At 30.3% G+C, this 19,827-nt stretch overlaps 1 protein-coding gene across 1 annotated transcript in view; it reads left to right on the forward strand.

Moving 5' to 3' along the window:
• LOC115882387 (lachesin-like) overlaps positions 1–19,827 on the forward strand; it is a 99,030-nt gene that overhangs the window by 34,849 nt on the left and 44,354 nt on the right. Inside the window, exon 2 of the mRNA XM_030900438.1 lies at positions 4,225–4,373. Coding sequence (XP_030756298.1) covers positions 4,271–4,373 — 103 coding nt within the window. The 5' untranslated portion in view covers positions 4,225–4,270. The remainder of the gene's footprint in view (positions 1–4,224; positions 4,374–19,827) is intronic.

Here is a 19,827-nt window from a genome sequence, read left to right on the forward strand (position 1 = left end):
TCTAACCAACTTAACCACAAAATCGAAATACCAACAATGGACAAACGAGTCTCAATAATACGCAATTTGGCACAAATGCATCCCGTAGGCCTTTGGCTCGCAAAGGAATCAATTGCCCGTATCTTTCCAAGCATTCTTATTTCTAGTTGGTGCACACTTTCAACTTTTCCTCACATTTCAGTTGGTATTTGCAAGGTATACTAGAATAGAATATACAGAATCTGGAATTACACGTCTACTATAATTATGCACTTTTTGTTAGCGATATTTTGGTTATTTTTTGCCCGCAGATGGCTAAGAATTATTATAAATACATCGATCGAAAAATTTTAAATTATAAACAGGACGCATCCAAATTTAAAAGTGATAGATACTGAGGTCACGAACATAAAATATATGCAACCGTGGCTACAGCGGAAAATCACTCGCCTGCTTCAAACCGCTATGATTTGTTTTGGACAATATTTTATATAAAATAGTTATATCGCTTGTCACGATTCTCGGATAAAAATTAATGCGTGATATTTAGATAAATATTTAACAATTAAAAAAATACTGGGTAGAGGACCAAAAAGTTGCATATAACGTTGAGAATATAAATACAACAAAGGATTACATAGAGAAGAACTGTAAATTAAACTAAGAAATAAAGGACAAAATATAAGTTTTAGTCTGATAGTATCTAAAGGCAAAAAATTAAACTGCAGGAAAATATATATAATACCTACTACTAATATTATAGTTTGGGGTTGGAACCTTTGGTGTTATAACAGCAAAATAAAGACACTAATTCACCACAACACAGAAAAACACTAGACCCGCGTTTTACTATGTTAGTATCATCAACAGATGATTAAAATTAAAAAAAAACTCTGTTTAGTTTCTGTTTAGTTCTGTTATTCATCTGCTGATGATGCTAACATAGTTGTAGATTGTAGATTGTATGAGAGGGGGGAAGTTAATCACCGCGACCTTATAGATCTATTGTGTCAGAGAGATCTTGAGTTATAACTCATCATACAGTCTCAGGACTTTGCTAAAGCCAGTATCTGAGATGCATTTATAGAGGTTTGTTCTCCATCTCCGATATCAGATGTAGGTACCAAAATTTGTGGCATGAATAGTCGTCGCCTCGGTCCACTCAGTGATGAGGTGTTTCCCCATTTCCCCACAGAACGCGCATTTGCCGTTTTTCCTTATCTTCATCCTACTGAGGTGTTCATTGAGGCGATAGTATCCTGTTAAAAACCCCGTCACTTAACACAAGAAATGCTAAAATGGTTATAAAAAGTCTGGTGATAAAAGTAAAGTGTTTTAGTGTACTGTAATGAACTGGTGTTTTTATTTTGCTATTTTATCTACTACTAAATTTGAATATTAATTTTGGATTGATTATAAATTATAATAGGTATAAGCATAAATTAATTTAGGTATAAGGTAAAATAAGTTTTGTAATCTATTGGAGAAAGTTAAATGAAGACACCACAGGTGGTAAAGTGAGGTTTCTATCAGAAAGGTGTATTTAGAGAAAAGCGCATAATAATATAGATTTGGCTTATACGCCCCAACAAGCGTATAACAAATTTTCTCGTATACATGCTTAGTAATTCACGCAGTATGAATACGAATGTGTTGGGCTTATATAAAACAAAACGCGTTTAGAATTGCTGCACTAGTAAATTTGAACAGCGTATCAGGAATTACGGTTATTTTATAGCTTTGCACTTCGTGGCAAATGAAATTTGCCTACTCATGCAGCTGTGGCATGACAAAATTAAGCACACCATTTTTAACAAGGCCGCTGAAACACACGATAGTGTTTCTGATAAATATGACGTATATCTGGCGAAATCTCGTTTTGATTTGCTTTTTCATCTCTGGCGATTCGATAGCGCTTGTGGTCGACGCTCCAAAAACAAATCTCGCTAATTTGTCATATTTAATGTCGATAGAGACAATTTCAAAATTCGAAGCCGAAAAATTTTACAAAAGGACAGAAATTATTTAGGGCCTGCGTGTAAATTTTCAATGTTAATTATAACCTTTAGAAACTTGATACATGGGTAATCATTTAATTTATAACTATAAAAATTCAAATTATATGTTGCAAATTGTATCTACCTCTTATACAGTCTGTTGCATCACCTACCTAATTTAAATTTTAAAATTGTTTGAATGTAAATTTTAAAAATAATTAATAAGTTTTCCCTATTTTATTAGTTATTTGAAACATTTTAAAGATTTTTTCATGCGAATTACATGGGATTTTCTATGACAACACACGGTATATGTTAATAGCAATAAAAAATAAATCTGGATTAGTTTTTAATTGTGTTTTTAATCTTTTCAAACAGAAATATATACTTCCAAAAATTCTGGAAGAACGCCATATGAATATACCATATATTCGCTGCATAATTTTCGCTGTAGATTTCTTGGCTTCTTATTGGAAAATTTACAGTTCCTGTTTTATTTTGAAATGAAATTTTATTCGCTCAGAAGAATTTATACTTAGATTGTAACGGTCTTATTTTAGTAGCAATATGCTGCTGAAAGCAAGTTTCAATTCGAAAATCGGCGCTATTTCCTTTATTGATCATTATTTTATTTGCAAGTGCCTTTACCAGAAAGTTATCGTTAGTAAAAGCTTCCTCGGGACTGTAACTAGTGGACAGTATTTTATGCTCGGGGCCGCACATTCTAAGGTGGGACAGAAAACTTTTTTTTGCTCAAAACTTTGACTCTGTGCTTTATTATATATATCTCTCGTGAAATGTTCTGAAAAATTCCCAGTTTCCGGAGTTATTTACGTGGTTACGGCAGCAAAGTTTTGATTAACCCCAAAATAGTTTATTGAGTTTCGATATGGTAGATAAGTTCGGAAGCATGGATAGCTGATATGCGAAATTATTTCTGCTGAAACGTTAAAAATTTTCATAATAGTTTATTATTAGTATGATAATTATCCACAATATTATACCCTAACATATAATTATTACTCATATACAATATTAAAATGACTGATAAGATGAAACTCTCGCCAATATATAGGTACAAAGAGGCCAAAGCAAGAGTAATGATATGAACACTTATAACGGACATTATAAGGAAACTGCAGGCCGCACAACGCCCAATGGAACGAAATATACTGAGAATTACCATGAAAGACCGTAAAGAATAGAGTGGATACGACAAAAAACCGAGTTAATAGCTGTCATCCGCAGAATCAAATCTCTCAAATGGCAATGGACAGGACACCTGGCAAAAAGGATGGACAACAGATGGACCGCAAAAATGACAGCATGGTACTCACGAGGAATTAAGAGAACTAGAGGAAGACCAAAGCTGAGATGGAACCATGATATTAAGAAAATAGCAGGGTTTAACTTGGACCCGCATAGCGAACAATAGACAACCAGTGGGCCCAACTACAAAGCGATTCTCTAAATATGTGAGGGAGTCTACACCATAATTAATTGGAAATGGTTGAATTATGCTGAAAATTATGATGATGATGATATAATATTCCTCTTATGAGTGAAGTCTATTGTCGTATCTTGTTTCAACCATATTGTTTTCAGAATTGACAATGATTATAATGGTTGTTTTCAAAATTCGTAATGATAAGACATAATATAAATGATATAGACAACTTATAAATGAAGACATAATAATACAAAATTCTAAAACAAAATTTGCCAAGAAATATTTTCACGGAAAATATTTTGTTATCCTTTCACATAGACGGAATATTTTCAATGCAAAATTTTGGAAATTTAAATCACAAACAATACGAAAGGCGTATAAATATTTCGCATAGTTATCATTAAAATTATATTAAAAACATGTTACTCAGTCTTCGGATAACTGAGCAACTCCCCTTGCTTTGATACACTTCAACGTTTACTTTTGCATGCCTCAAGAAATTCTTAAAATTATCCATCCAAACATCCTTCGTTCTAATAATTCTCTACTTCAGTCTTTCAAAATCGATACTACATTTGAATAAAATGGTTCTCTTTTTACACAATATTTCCACAAATCAGTTTTAAAAATAGTACCTAATTAACAGTACCTAATTAACTAACTCACAGTATGAGAATATGAAAAACAAATTATTAACAATAACATTATTGTGATTGAGATTTTATATATATTTAGATTAGTATAAGTTTAATTTTGTTGAACTGTAAAACGTTATAAAACCATTCCATTCTTTTCTAGGTTATAGAATGCGAGCAAGAGTCAACGGAAGTTATTGTAATGGAAAATGGAACCTTTAAATAGACACTATTTCCTTAGGCTTCAAGATATGACAGCAACGCAAGCGTTTTTTCTTTTTTGCACTCTATTGCAGCCCATCCTCACTGAAGGTAAAGCTCATAAATGTTTCCTTTACATATAGAATCGGATTTCGATAAAAAATGGGGTGAAATCCCGGCACCATATTGAAAATATTACCTCTTAACCAAAAACTATGATTTGTCGTTTTTATTCATGGGACAATTTACTTTTTACTTTTCTATTATTTATCCTAGATCAAAAAAATCCCACTTGGTAGGCAGATTTTTGTTATAAGTCTTTTTGCAATATATCGAGGTTTTAGATATTAATATTTTTTGGTAAAAACTTTCCTTCATATTTTTATTCAATTTTTAGAAGTATCACAGAAAAAATATTTTAAATTAATTTTACGTTTTTTTAAACTTAAATATGTTTTTTCTTTAAATAATTGTTAAATAATGTTAATAGATTTTGGGCGGATTCGTTCTAGATATAAAAAAACACACTAAGGAAGTATTCTTGAATAGTTGTATTTGTTCAATTAATAAAATAGGAATTTCCTTATTGAAATTGATTAATTCAATTTATTACAATATTTTTAAACAGTTCAATAAAATTGATTTATTTCGGAAATATTTTAAAATCTTTGATAATATTTTTATTCAAAATATTATAAGCAAGATGTATAGTATACACCGCATAAACCTGACATTAGCATTTTTCACGGAAATTCAATATCAATTTGTCGCTTTATTGAAATCGCAGAGAATTCTTCAAAACCCGATTGTTACATATACCTTTTATACTTCGCAACATGTAAAACAAAAATATTTTTTTAAAAAACAGATGTTTTTATATTTATATATAATTTAATATAAATAGTATTGGGTTTGTTTCAAACCAAACCAAACCAAATCAATAAATTTCCACTGTTAATCAAAGGATGTTCTAAACCGCTTAGCTTAGCTTCTTAAATACTTGACATAATATATAGATAAAGTTTTACAAGTTGCTTTAACCTCCCTCTAATAGTGGATTAAGTACATTAATTTATTTCAAAATAATTTGACAAGCTACAGATAAACTAGGATATTATGTAAGTTAAATTCCCTTCCAGTTTCTGTAGATATTTAGTTTCTTACAATCATTATACCTGCTTGCCGGTGCCCCATTAAGAACATACAGGAAAATCAATAAGCCCAATATACAGTAGGATCAAATATTTTACATCTATATTTCCTATATTATTCTACGTCTTTTAATTAGTTAAGTAACAGTATTTTTTAAATCGGTGACATGACGAAAATCGCCAATTTTCATGACTATATGTATGGAAAAAAGTCGAAAAAATTATCAATTTTTGGTTAATTTTTACATTTTCAAATGCCTTAGAAAATAAGAAGCCGTAACCATAAAATTATAAAAACTTCAGAAGTTGTAGGAAATTTTATGTAGATTCAGAATATGTACACTTTTCAAAGCTTAGATATCTTGGTTTTGTGAGAAAATTAATTTTTTGGGTGCTTGTTTTTGAGCTATTTTTGAAGATGGATAAAACATCTCGTACATCCATTACTATTATCGTAACACTATATTTTCTTATTATACGCGTTTTAATTAGCAATTAGCAAATAACAGTATTTTTAACAAAATCGGTGACATGACGAAAATCGCCAATTTTCAAGATACATACTATATATAGATATGGAAAAAAGTCGAAAAAATATCCAATTTTTGGCTATTTTCTACACATTTTCAATGGCCTTAGAAAAACAGTAAATGAATTCATAAAATTATCAAAATTTCAGCACTTGTAGAAATGCTGAAAGTTGTGGTGTTCTACGGTAATTTTTTATGCAATGTATGCATTCTTTAAAAGAAGCCGGCTCAAAGTTATAAAACAAAAGATTTTATAGAGTCGATTTTGGGGAGGAAAAATCAAGTTATGGATTTTTCCAGCTCAGTGTCAAAACCTTAATCCGATTGAAAACTTGTGGATAGAATTAGAGCGATCCGTCGACGACGAAGTTCGATCAACAGCAAATAACAATTGATGAATATTTTGCAAGAATTCAGAAATCAAACGACATATACAATAGTTTATTCGAGATATTAGAGAGCACTCTTGCATAGCTTTGACAGAAATATACAGGGTGTCCCGAATGAAATTTGGAAATGTTTTGTGCTAGAGGCTCAAAAGAAACTGTTCTATGCTTTAAAAAAAATATAATTAATTTAAAAAATAATAAGTTTCCCAGATTTATCATTTCAATCAAACAAGTATCTAGTCACACACTAGTTATTTAGAAAATATCGAAATAATAATGAAAATTCTACACCCTGTACTTCCGAAAGGAAGTATTTTGGGACATACATTTATACGAACATTTTTAATTATTTTTATATGCAGAATATGCTGCCAACGTTTCTCAAATACAATTCGCCTTTAATATAGATATACTACAATCAACAATACCATCCTAAACAGCATTTCATTATAATCCCTATGTCCACAGTCTATAATAAAACACCGAATATCAGCTTTAACTAAACTATGTTGCACAGAGTTGGTGTAAGTTATGTCAATATGACTTAATAAATTCATAGAGCTAACTTATTACGTCGAACATATTGACATTGTTTAAGCAATATGTCAGTAAACTATTTACCCTGAAAATATGTTGATATCATATAAGTTAACTTTTGATTTAAAAAATATATTCTTACTATCTCAAGAGTATAAAATAATTAAGACTAATTTAACGTATTAAATACCTAGAATAAAACTGTATACCGGGTGGTGCAGCGTTGTTGGAAACAGGAAATCCCATGCAAATCTTAAGCTATCCAAATATTGGATTTCCTGTTGATTTTACAGCCAAGTCGTAATTAGGGTTTTTAAAGGTCTGCATAGGCTGATTTCAATACGCATGTCAAATTTGAACAATTTTAAACAAGCCAATATTACCTGTTTTTCCTGTATTTATGTTGTTACCTTGAAAAACGTATTTACGACTTGGCTGTAAAATCAAAAGTAGAGCCAATATTTGGTCAGTTCAAAATTTGCATGGGACTTCCAATATCTCCAACGGCGATGTACCACCCTGTATAAAAATATATATAAATAGTATCAGTATAGAATATGCGAAATTAAAATTTTTCTTTGGCGATGTGCTAATTAAAATTTTAATTAAGTACGGGAATTTATTCTATAATAAAATATTGGCAGCTATTGACATATTTTCGTAGGACCATAGTAAATTCCTCGAATATTATCGTGTATCTCGCAGAGCAATTTTACTTGGGCTATTTTAAAAAATGTGTAGCTGTGGCGGCTATACTAAACTCCGGACACTAATTAAACTAACAAAGTTATAAGCGGAACGAGCCTGTTAATTATGTTAAAATTCTTTCGCGTATTAAATAGACCGATTAAGTGTAGAGCTTTAAAGAGATTAATACACTACATATTTTTTCTAGATAAATAGATAACATGTAACTGGTAGATTGTACATTGTATGGGACGGAAAAAGATAATCACCTCAGAGGTGTTCATTGAGGAGACAGTGTCCTGCTAAAAACTCCGTGACAATCCGAAAATTTTTCTTACTTAAATCAAGGAAAATCTTTAGTATTTCTCGGTCGTCAGCTCTGGAGGATTTCCATTAGGGGTTACAGATGGAGTCTTCCAGGTTCTTCAGTTCTGCTTTTAATTCGTTTCACTTGAGAACAGAATGGTTCGGGTCCAGTTAGTGGAGTTTTCTCTCCCTCTCTTGCTAGATCGTTTGTTTTTTCACTACCTTCTATCACTTGATGGGCTGGCACCCAGAGTAGGAGGACATTATTCTTTGCCTAATTTGTTTAGCTTCTAAGCATTCTTTGACCAACTTGGAATCGATGGTTACTGAGTTGATAGCTCTTAAGGCTGCTTTAATCGGATAAGACGGCTATTTCCTTGTTTCTCAGAGTTCCTATCTAAGATAATTTGTACGCATCTTTCAATAGCGTATGTTTCTGCCTGAAGGATGCTGGGGTAGGTGCCTATTGTTTCGGAGTATTTCGTTTTTAGTTCAGATCTCTGTTCCTGCTTTGTTTTTGGAAGCATCAGTTTATCATGTTATGGTATGGTCTTTTAACTGCTAAGCAAACGTTTTCAGGAGCAACTTCTCTTCCAAATCCTTTTATTACTCAATACTACAGTGAGGTATTTTTTGTACGTTGCTAAGTTGTACGTTCTTGGTATGTCATCCACTGGGAGTTGGGGTAGTGGAATTTTCGTTTTGAGTTTTTTATATATTTTAAAACAGCCCTCTGTAAATAAATAAATAATATATTAAAATTGTCACGTCATACTCTGGAACTTCAAAAATATTCGAAATATCCAATCCGGCAGTCAAAGATAAAAAGAATTTAATAATTTAATATATTTCCGTTACATTTGATTTCAAACTGCAATTAAAATAATATTAAAGTCATTTAGATAAAATAAATTGGAAAAAGTATTCGATTTTAGTTGATCAACTGCGTTCATATTTAAAGCGATCATAATAAAACATAAAACAGAAGTAGCGTGTATAATCCGATTATTAGTACATTAATTAACATTTCTACATTTTATTACATCACATCTGGACATATTGCTAATAAAATAATAAATATACACTCACCGGTACGAAAAACGAGCACCTTAAAATTTTGATGTATTTTAATGTTTTATATGTACATTGCGTTCTAGCTGACCAATTTTGATGATCATTTCAGCAATTTGTAGCTAAATTATTTGACTTTTTGGTATCTCTTTATAACCAAAAGCTCCCATGTCAATTTTATACGGGTAATGTCAAAATTACTAAAAAAAAATGTTAGTGTCTTCTTCAAAAACGAATATCCCCAACAGAAATGTTATTGGAATGAACCAAAAAACAAACTATCGAGAAAGGATGCACCTAATTGATAGAATGATTTTTAAATTTCTTGCTCTTTAACATATTCCACAGGATGTTTCAAACTTTCACCAAAATACCGATATATTGTTTTCCCTCGTACACTTGACAGATGTAAACTTTCATTTCTAATTTAGAAAGAGTAAAGTCATACAAAACTCACATGATTTAGATACATATTGCTTAAAACATCATCAAAATTGGTCAGCTAGAAAAATTATATTAAACTTTAAAAAATATCAACATTTTAAGGGTTTTCGTGCCGGTATATGTTGTTTTTGTATAAAATTTATTGGGAATTTTAATCCGATGTTAAAATTACTTCTATAAATAAAACCTATTTTATCAAACTGAAATACTAAATAAGATATGCGTTAAGACTGTTACAAGCCTGATTTAAGATGATTTTCTAAATACGGTAATTTGGAGCTTATCTTTAAGCAAACATATCTACTTTGTACAAGATTTCCAAGCTTGAGACATGTTGTGTTTAGACTAATTATAACTGTTGCAGTTTCTGTAGCTCTATGATTACAATCTCTCCATTTTGACAATTAATTTATCAAATTCTACCCTGGTTACATATGCTATTGCCAGATATATATGTAGGGTTTCTATTATCTATTTTTATTATAAAGAAAGTTAATTACATATATAGAGTTGTTTTAATAGTCTATCGGTAAATAATGTTTATTAACAAATACGAAAATTATATTTATTCTTACAGTTTATGTACATTTTCATAACTGACACAATTATGATGTGCACATTCTATCTATATATGAATTAGAAAAAACTACTAAAATTGTTTTCCTCATAACAACACATAAACCTCAACCAAACAAAATATTCTTTTATGAGGCTACTTTATTGCAACATGTATATTCCAAATCTGCCTATTGTTCTTTAGTTTATTGGAATTTTGAACATAAAAGCAAATATACATTATTTAAAATTTCCTATCAGACATTTAAATTTGCTACATTGCATTAAAATTGTCATACGTTGCATATTGTTATACTTTTTTATGTACTATATTAAAATATTATATATATATATATATATATATATATATATATATATATATATATATATATATATATATATATATATATATATATATATATATATATATATATATATATATATATATATATATATAAAAAAATCATTTATCATGTAAAATATGTAAAAAATATATTTGACATATATTTAAGCCTTATTTTGTTTTGATGTAGAACACTTAATATTTTTTTACCCTAAAAGACATTCCTTGAAGAAATATAGCAAGTAAGTCTTGGGGTTATTGCTTCAAATGCAGAACAAAGAACTATAAAATTGAATAAGACCCAGCTGTTACCATAGGCTTTAACTATCGAAAACCTGTTTGCAGTTCGCAAACTTTTAGTAATTTCCAGTTTAAAATTCTGCGTTTAGAAAATCTACAATTCAATAACTTACTAAAAAGGTCATTTTAAATCTTTTTCATATAATAGTATGGTTTATTTGTGAAAAAAATACTTTTCCACAAATTATTCTAGTACCATCTATTTTTTTATTTTTTTTCAAAACGAAATTGTTAATAAAATATCAAGTATAGCGTGCTGTTAAGTTAATTATACATGTGTAATTTCTAAAGTTTATTTTTATATCCTTACTGGACGTATCTATATACATTCAAACTCATACTCATATCTGTACATCTCATATACTCTTATAATTATATTTCCTTTGCAAACGAAAATGAAGGATAAATTCCTCCTTTTAAGCAGAATTTTTTAATATTTTACTTAATGCTTTAAATACATAAAAGTTATCAAAGTGACCGTGCGTTAGAATATATCATGAAGTCCTGTTTGAATAGCTGTATAAAAAATTAAATATTTGGATGAAAAATGTTATATTCAACGTTTAAATTTTTAATTCACAAATCCACTACAAAATGATATGCTATATGTACATACATACATTTTATGTAACTTTTAATACATCTTTTTGAAGTAAAATGGTATTTTGTATCACCATTCGTATGAGTTTAGGATCTTAAAATACTCAAAAAATTATTAAAAAAATTAGAACGAAAATAGAGACGTATAAACTCTAAAAAAAACTTAAAAGTGCAAATGATTATTTCAAAAAATGCAATGAAAATTGTATCATAAAAACTTTAATGTTATACTTGTAAAAGTTTATTAGCAGTAAATAACTTTGTAGTTTAATACGTTTTAGTTACTACAACCTTACAATGTATTTATAAATACTCTACGGCTAAAAAACGCGTCCCAGTAACCTTAAAATAATAATTACATGGTGGACGAAAACAATATAATTACCAGCGCTTTCAGATGGAGCGGACCGTCCGCGACTTCGAGCAAGTACCATGAATTTATATGAACAATTTCACATGGAACGCGTATCCTCCGTCCGTATGTTGTTCATATAAACTCATGGTACCTGCTCGAAGTCGCGGGCGGTCCGCTCCATCTGAAAGCGCTGTAAAGCGTATGTGCATATTCATACTTAAATTTATAATAATAAAGTTATTTAAAAAAAAGTTTTAAAAAAAATTAATTTACGAATTATTAATTGACATACAGTTTGCTTAAAAATTATTATAAAAATAGGGATAAAAATAAAAAAAAAATATAATATTTTAAATTTGATGAAAAAAAAATTCGCATTTTTTTGCATTACTACTACACTTAAGGACTACTACACTTAAGGATTCTAACATACACAACATATTGCTAAAATAATAAACAATAATAAATTCGAATAAATAAAAAATATCGAGGAAAACAGGAAGACTATTTCAGAGTCACTTAACTTGTTAAAAATTAATTTTTAAGCGTTAATACTTTTTTTTAATGAAGCCTGTATTCTGTCTAATTTGCCTTATTTGAAAGTTTTTTGGCAGCACTTTATAACAAGTAAAAAACTACGTAGTCCGGAAAGTTTTCTGCATCTACACATACAGTTTTGCTGTAATTTCTGAACCGTTGCTTGTTCCCTAGAAAAGTTTCATAATAAAACCAATATAATTAACATTTTCTGAACTTAACGGCCATCAGTTTTATTATAAATGGGTTTTAATAATGAAGTGAAAAGTTAAAATAACTTTTTGAACCTTCGCTTAAATGCTTCCAAACTCAAAGAGCTTTTAATTATTTTGTTTTCGGTCTGTTGTAAATCTATTTATTGTGTACTTCAAACTATAAAATTAACTGCTTCTTTCAGAACTTCCTTATCAAATTACCACTTGCTTACCACTTTCTCAACAAATTATTTACTTACAACTAGCTCGCTTTTCTAAACTATACACAAATAATATTAAAAATATTAATGAAAAATAAAATAAATTTAAATAAAATTGAAAAAAAAAAGTAAAATTAAATATTTATTTTCAATCTACACTTTGTACCTTTGTGAATATCGCTGCGTCTAAAATCCACAGACACACACCTCTAATTTGCCAGATCCATTGAATTCGGCCTTCTTACCAAATTGCCATTTACTAACTAGCTTTTTGACCGTACAGGGTGTCCAATTTTCATGTGTTTTGCAAGTTTTCTCGTTTATGAGTACAGCTAGAATGATGCGGTTTTTACATAATGCTACTTTTTTATGAAACTAAAGATGCTATACACAGGTTTTACCTAGCCTTCTTTATTTCTGTAATACACTCTATGACAGCTGCCAGCAAAAAACTAGTTACGCCACTGGTTAAGTAAAATTCTTTATGGGGCTCAGTTTTCACCCTTTTAATAAGGTCTAAGAAATGCAAGATAGAAAAAATGAAGTCGAAAATGCAATATTTTCAAATGCGCCCTGTATTTTAGAAATGAAGGGGGCTAAGACAAATCGTCCCATTGCTGCCAAAAGTCACTAACTTACTTTTTATTACTTCCGAGAAAAATGCGTCTAAAGATGAATTCCATTGCATAAAGATGTTATAGTTAGTAACTATTCGGTATTAAAATAAAACATAAATAGCCAGAAATCGTAGTTAATGACATTTGCAATCGATTCTCCGATTCAAAACATAGTTAGTGATTGAATTTGGTTGTTCGGAAAAATGTTAGTTAGTGACTTTTGGCAGCAATAGGACGAAATATGTTTTTAGCATCTTAGAACAATAAAACAATAGCACAGTGATGTGAAAACAGCGGTCTCATTAACGAGAAACACCATAACACATACGAAAATGGGATATCATCTACATTCTAATATATTAAAACATTTTTTCATTTCGATATTTTAATAAGCAGTCTTTTTCAATTCCTCTACTTTGTACCATTTGATGATATTTATACAATTAATATTTCTAAGAAAAATTAAATTTATTTTTCCCTTTCAAAAGGAAACTCAAGGAAACTCACAAGGGTCTTGAGCAGGAACTGCTTAATATGTAAGGATATCATCTTCCTTTAGAAATACAAGCACTGTTTTTTTATGAGAAGTGGTTTTTTAGATATTTTTCCTAATATTCTTGTTGCCTTAATTGCTCTCCGATATATTTTATGATCAACCCTATTAAAATGATAAACTTGGTATAATGATCAATTAATTACACGTAATATTACTTTATTGATTAATTAACATTTTAAATGTTGTGTTTCTCTTGGCCAGCAATGAATACGAAAGTATTATTGTAGCTTCTGAGCAAGCAAAAAGGTTCACAATCAACACGATAAAAATCCAGTAAATATGACAATTTTTTTAAATGTATAATTGATTTACAGAGTTAAAATTTAAATTTTAATTAAGTTTGACTTTATTCAGAATAAAGACATCGAGATTTTTAGTTCATGACTGGGTTTCTTGACGTAAAACTGAACAAACTGAAAAAAAATGAAGTTGAAAGTTCAATAGACTCGTTGGGGACGTGGCATGGGCCCATAAATCTCAACCGAACACAATGTTTAAAATAAAATAGCTTAACAAACATCGAGTTGTATATTCGGCTAGTAGACTGATTCAATGCTCAATATTGTTAACTGTGCGTTAGTGGCATATGTGAGGGTCTCGGGCAATATTTCAATGTCGCTGTAGCCGAATCAACAAATTAGTATTGTAGTTACGGCGACATCGCTAATCTGGGATTAACCAGAGCTTTAGCATAAACTACAGCTATGGAAACCGTCTCAAACTACCCAGCGATTATTAAACCAGTGGCCATATCATTTACCGTCTTGCGTAATGCCTTATAAATGATCCTCTTCCCGCCAAAGCGACCTACATTTGCTTTACTCTAGCTTTCGAATAAATCTTTTTTCTCACAAAAATATATAATTTCTGATTCTGGACCTTTATTATTTAATTAGTAAACTAAAACCTGCATAACAGAGTGAACCAATTCGTTTTAAAATTATTCATATAAAATTAACAAACCATATTATAGTAAAGTATATAGAGAAAGTAAGGAATTATAATAATTATGTGTGTGAGTAACCCTGTATTTAAACAAAATCCTCAAGGCCTGGACTGTGAAGTTTTACCTAAAGAAAAGACTGTCTGTGTGTGATATACTATAGGTTTGCACTTAAACAAAATTCCCAAGTTTTTTATTCTAAGATCTACAAATGCCCGACGCACTATTGCCGGACCTTGTATATATCGCTGGTCATTATTAAATAAATCTAAACTATTAATATCCACTAAAGCTACTGCTTAAATTGATTTGCAGAGTTAAACTTCAACTATAGTTTTTAATGAAGATGAGATATTTAACTAATAAATAAAAGATAAATCTAATATTCCATGTATTTAGATAATTTCGATGGATATGTAGTCATGTAACTATTTATCAAATAGAAGATCTAAAATTTGTCATTTCTCCCGTAGATACTAAATTATCTCGAATACAGATATCAAATCGCTGTCTCTATATTCCTGTATATCTTGAAATTTATGTAACTAATTTTATTGAAATGTTCGTCATTTATTTCCCGGTATATTGCAACATTCTTTGACAACCGCTCCATGGCATTTTACATTTTACGTAAATCAAAATTTGAAATATCCCTATTTTTTCTCAATATAGAAATTTCTCAGTTATTCCTGAGGCTGGGTGCTGCTAAATTATTAACATTTTTTAAATAACTCACAGTCCTTTTTCACCTTCTTCCGTTGTTAATTTAATATAGTTTGCATTTTACGGCTAGGAAATAAATTACACCGGAATTATAAACCATTAAAATAAACAAATTAGTCCAAATTATTGACATAATATTGTATTTTGTTTTAGTATTATTAATAATTAATGCTTCTAATGCGGTTTAATGTAAATTACGCTATTGAAAATATGTTCAACATGATTTGTCGATACAACAGATTATAGAAATTACAGAAATATAATGGGAAGTACTCATTTATATTTTGTTTAGTTTAATCTTATTTAAATTAATTACACATAAACTAAATAATATTATTTTATTTTAAGTATTTTCGTTCATCAAATTCTACTTGTTTTTGCTTTAGTAAATGTATAAATCGGTTTTTAAGCTCTTGTTAAAATTAGTTTTATTTAAAACACATGTGCCTACCTATATTTGTATTTTTTACTAACACTGAAAATATTTATACAGGGTGTCCCAGGCTGAGGGTGCATTAGAAGTTTGTAGAGAACTACAATAGTATTCAAAAACTCTCTAACTAACATTAATCGTCTTTGACTGCCTGTCAAAGAAATGGTAAGAAAAAAATGCCTGTCCAAGAAATTAGTATAGCCTAAACATCAAATTTAGTGATTACCACAGCCACTGTGACAAAGAGTGAAGACAAGTGTCTATCTATTTCATAAATTACATTGTATAATGGAAAAATTGGGCTAGCCGAAAAAAGCCTTTATTTACTATCGATAGTTGTGCCTCGGTGGTACGAAAGTACTACCATTGCACGCAGGCCGCTATCTTGCGATGCGGGACTTAATATCTTACCGCTACTTTACAAGTCGTGTTTATATACTCTGCGCTATGCTCGACATGTTGTGGAAACGACCCAAGCTCACCTGATGATGGGGTAGGGCCCCGAAACCGGTAGTGAGAGCAGGTTGATCCACATTATGTCGAACACAGCGTGGAATTAATTTCTGTATTAGCAGTTCAAGGCAAGAAACTCTTATATAATTTTATTAAATTATATTGTTATAGAATTACAGCTGTTATAGAATTGAGCGATAAAATTTGTTGTAGTGCTTGGACCACATTATGCAGTGACCAAGAATCTCTGAATTCTGAACTATATAATATTAAAACCCATTTACTCTACAAAATCCCTCGAAAATATATCCAATTGCAAATCTGACTCATTGATGCGTCAACCTCACGAGGATGCTCTCTCTCTCTTGACGATTCCATATGAAGGGTCCAGAGGAAAAAACATGACAATCGCCATTTTACTATTTTTACAGGAGAGCACAGTAGTTATCAGGTTCTTTCCGTACAATCCATATTTTTACTAGGCATATATCATCGGATTTAACAACTTAGTGCCCTGCAGAGTTTTTTTACATTTTGTAGGTACAAGTCAAACCTACTATAATGTTGTAAAATCTTGGATCATCAAAACAAGAAAAAGAGTGCATCTACCAGGTAATTTGTAAGTGCGGTGAGTCGTATATTGTAGAGACAAAACGTCATATATATATACGACTTGACGAACATAAAATAACATACGCAAAGAGGTAAAACAGTGAAGTCCGACATTCCAGATCATGTGTGGTCCAAGCACAACAACATAAAATGGTCGGAAGCCCGAGTTGTCCACAAAGAACTCCATTGGAAAAACCGAAAATTTGAAGAAGCCCTATTCACACTTAGCAATAATAAAATCTTTACGCGCCAAGAAAAAATATTGCATTAGTCTAAATTTATTATTTATGTTATTCCGCTCTTTCACGTATAATGTGCCCTCTGCTTTTCATACGGAAAGAGTTAGATTAAAATAGTCCCACTGTACCTAACAACCCATGCATGCCTTGACGCATATTCTTTTTTATAATAATATCGGCTTTCGCAGACTAATCATCCATATCCATAAAATAGTTGGCTCACACTAATAAGACCTCATTTCGGCCCTAGGACGACCTTGGTCTATTCAGCTATCGACTTACGTGTTGACAAGTTGATTAGGCAGGTTATTGAACTCCATGTCGCCTCTAGAATGTCGTTTTTTCAAAGATGGGTCCCATATAAACGCGGCCAGAAGTATTTTCAATACTAAAATGATTTTTTGCTCAAATTTTGAGGACCACTGGATGTTTTCGGTGTTTACTTTCTTGTAAATTTAATCTACTACCTATGTTGCCATATTATCAAGAAATTATGTTTTTTAACTAAAAACTAAAAAAAATTCCAAAAAAAAAAAATCCGAATTTTCAAAAAAAAATTTTCGCAAAAAAACCTCATAGGCGTGTTTCTGGGGTTGAACTATACTACCAGTTAAAATACTTGCACTTATTTCTGGGACACCTTGTATAAGCTCGGTAGTTTTAGGATTTATATTAGTTCACACTTGATAACGGTCAGTGATACTTGAGACCGAAACGTTGTGTAAGCAAAATAAATAAATACAATGGAAGTCCGAAATTATTTTACATTATTTTTTTGTTGTCGTTGTCGATTTTGCTCATAATAGACTAATAGTTGTTATGCGATTCATTGATAAAGATCTAACGGTTAACGATCCAGATTCCGTTGTGTAGCAAAGACCGCGATGCGCCTTTAAAAATATAAAAATATCACTAAACTAGCGCGAAATTTACAAATTTAATCAAATAGCGCGCCGGCTAAATGTAACCCATCTCCTACTAACCAAATTAAAATTCTCCACTTTGCACTAAAAGCAACTTTACATTGCAGCCAACCTTTCTTTATTCTAGATCTAGCTTAACTCCCCCGGGATAAAATGTTTAAAGTTTATAAAAGCATATTCTGTTTCCCATTTCATTCTTTAAATATTCTTTGTGTTTTCAAAAGTGCTCGGCTGGGGCGACCCAATTTTTAAAGGGGGTACAACATTATTTTTATATCCAACCGTTTATTTCTTGGTTTGCTACTCTTCGAATCGATTTCCATTTCATTAAACAATTACCGTAAAAATGACGCCGTTCACTGGAAAAAGAGGACTTTAATCTGATTACTGTTATGTCCTATTTACACCTCCCATTAAAAATACTTATGCTCAGTTTTACCCCAAAAAAATCAGTTTTGAACTTAAGAATACTCAAACTTGAAGGTAAAGTTTTATTATTTAATTCAGACATAATAAATTTCCTTTTTACAATTTGTATTCTATTTGAGAGAAAAGAAGATCTACTTCGTTACGAAATAAAAATGAAATTGTATATTCAAGTCGTTGATTTATAATTTTAATTAATGTTTTAAATTTGTAAACTTTAAAAAACACTATCCTGAATAAAGAATGATTGCATGGATCCTCTCAACGCTTGTGTTATTATTTACTACCACCGTATGATCGAAAAAAAATGGCAATCAAAGATAATTTTTTCTAGATGTAAAAAGAAGTCAAAAAATCACACACAAATCTGTTGCAAAAAAATATTATTTCTCCAATTTTAAACTACACCATTTTAAATATAATTTTTACCCAATATAAAATAAATTATATCCTTCTTAAGGCCAACTGACGGTAAACGCCATTAAAAAATAAAGAATATGTAATTTTCCAACCGTCTTTGACACCATTTTTTTCGATTGTTTGGTCCTTATTTATTTCTCTTTTCTTACTACTTAGTATAACATTTAATATGGCTTAACTAAAACCTCTTCATAAAGCGGTACTACTTTAACAAAACTGCGTTGGAGTCATGGAAATTCGTATTTTGATTTTTAAAACCTAAGCTGTCAAAGCTTTTAATACCCAATTAACGTTGATTAATATTAATCTGATATCGATGTAATTCACTGTATGATGCAAATCAGTATGAACTGTAATAGTTATAGAATAAAAAATTCTGACGTATGATCATGATCAGTTAAACACTCAGATGAAAAAAAGCGGAAAAATTTTTCAATCAGAACCATATCTCCTGAGCATTTTGTCAATACACGCCTTGGCTAATTTTTATGAGGGAAATGAACTTTGACACCAACGATTTGCAATTTTTCTAATTTATCATTACATTTTAATGTTATTTTTTAATATGACTGCCTTTTTTAATATGAATAGTTGGCGTTGATAATTATTGTAAACTATATGTTAACTATGAACTGTCCAGTATGTTTGACAAATCTAAACCTTATAGAACATGTTTGGGTCATGCCTGGCAGGAGAGTTAGAAGTCGCGAAGTAGCATCAGCTTCGTTAAATGAACTTGGATTGGTTCATAAAAAAGATGGGAAACATAACGCAATTTAATATTTACAGCCTCACTGACAGTACGAACTACAGACACTTATGGCATTTTTGCAAGTTTTTTTCTGTTATTTTTGATGAAGTTTTTGCAGAGGTTAGTTCTGTTATTGACATTAATGTCTATTAAAACCTAGACTTTATCGTTACTCTAGAAAAAATAATAATAATTTAGTACAGTGAGAGTGAATTACGACATTAATTACCAAAGCCACCTCGTCATATT

The sequence above is a fragment of the Sitophilus oryzae genome, unplaced genomic scaffold (assembly GCF_002938485.1).
Source record: "Sitophilus oryzae breed Bouriz unplaced genomic scaffold, Soryzae_2.0 scaffold_177_pilon_pilon, whole genome shotgun sequence".
Taxonomy (NCBI): domain Eukaryota; kingdom Metazoa; phylum Arthropoda; class Insecta; order Coleoptera; family Curculionidae; genus Sitophilus; species Sitophilus oryzae.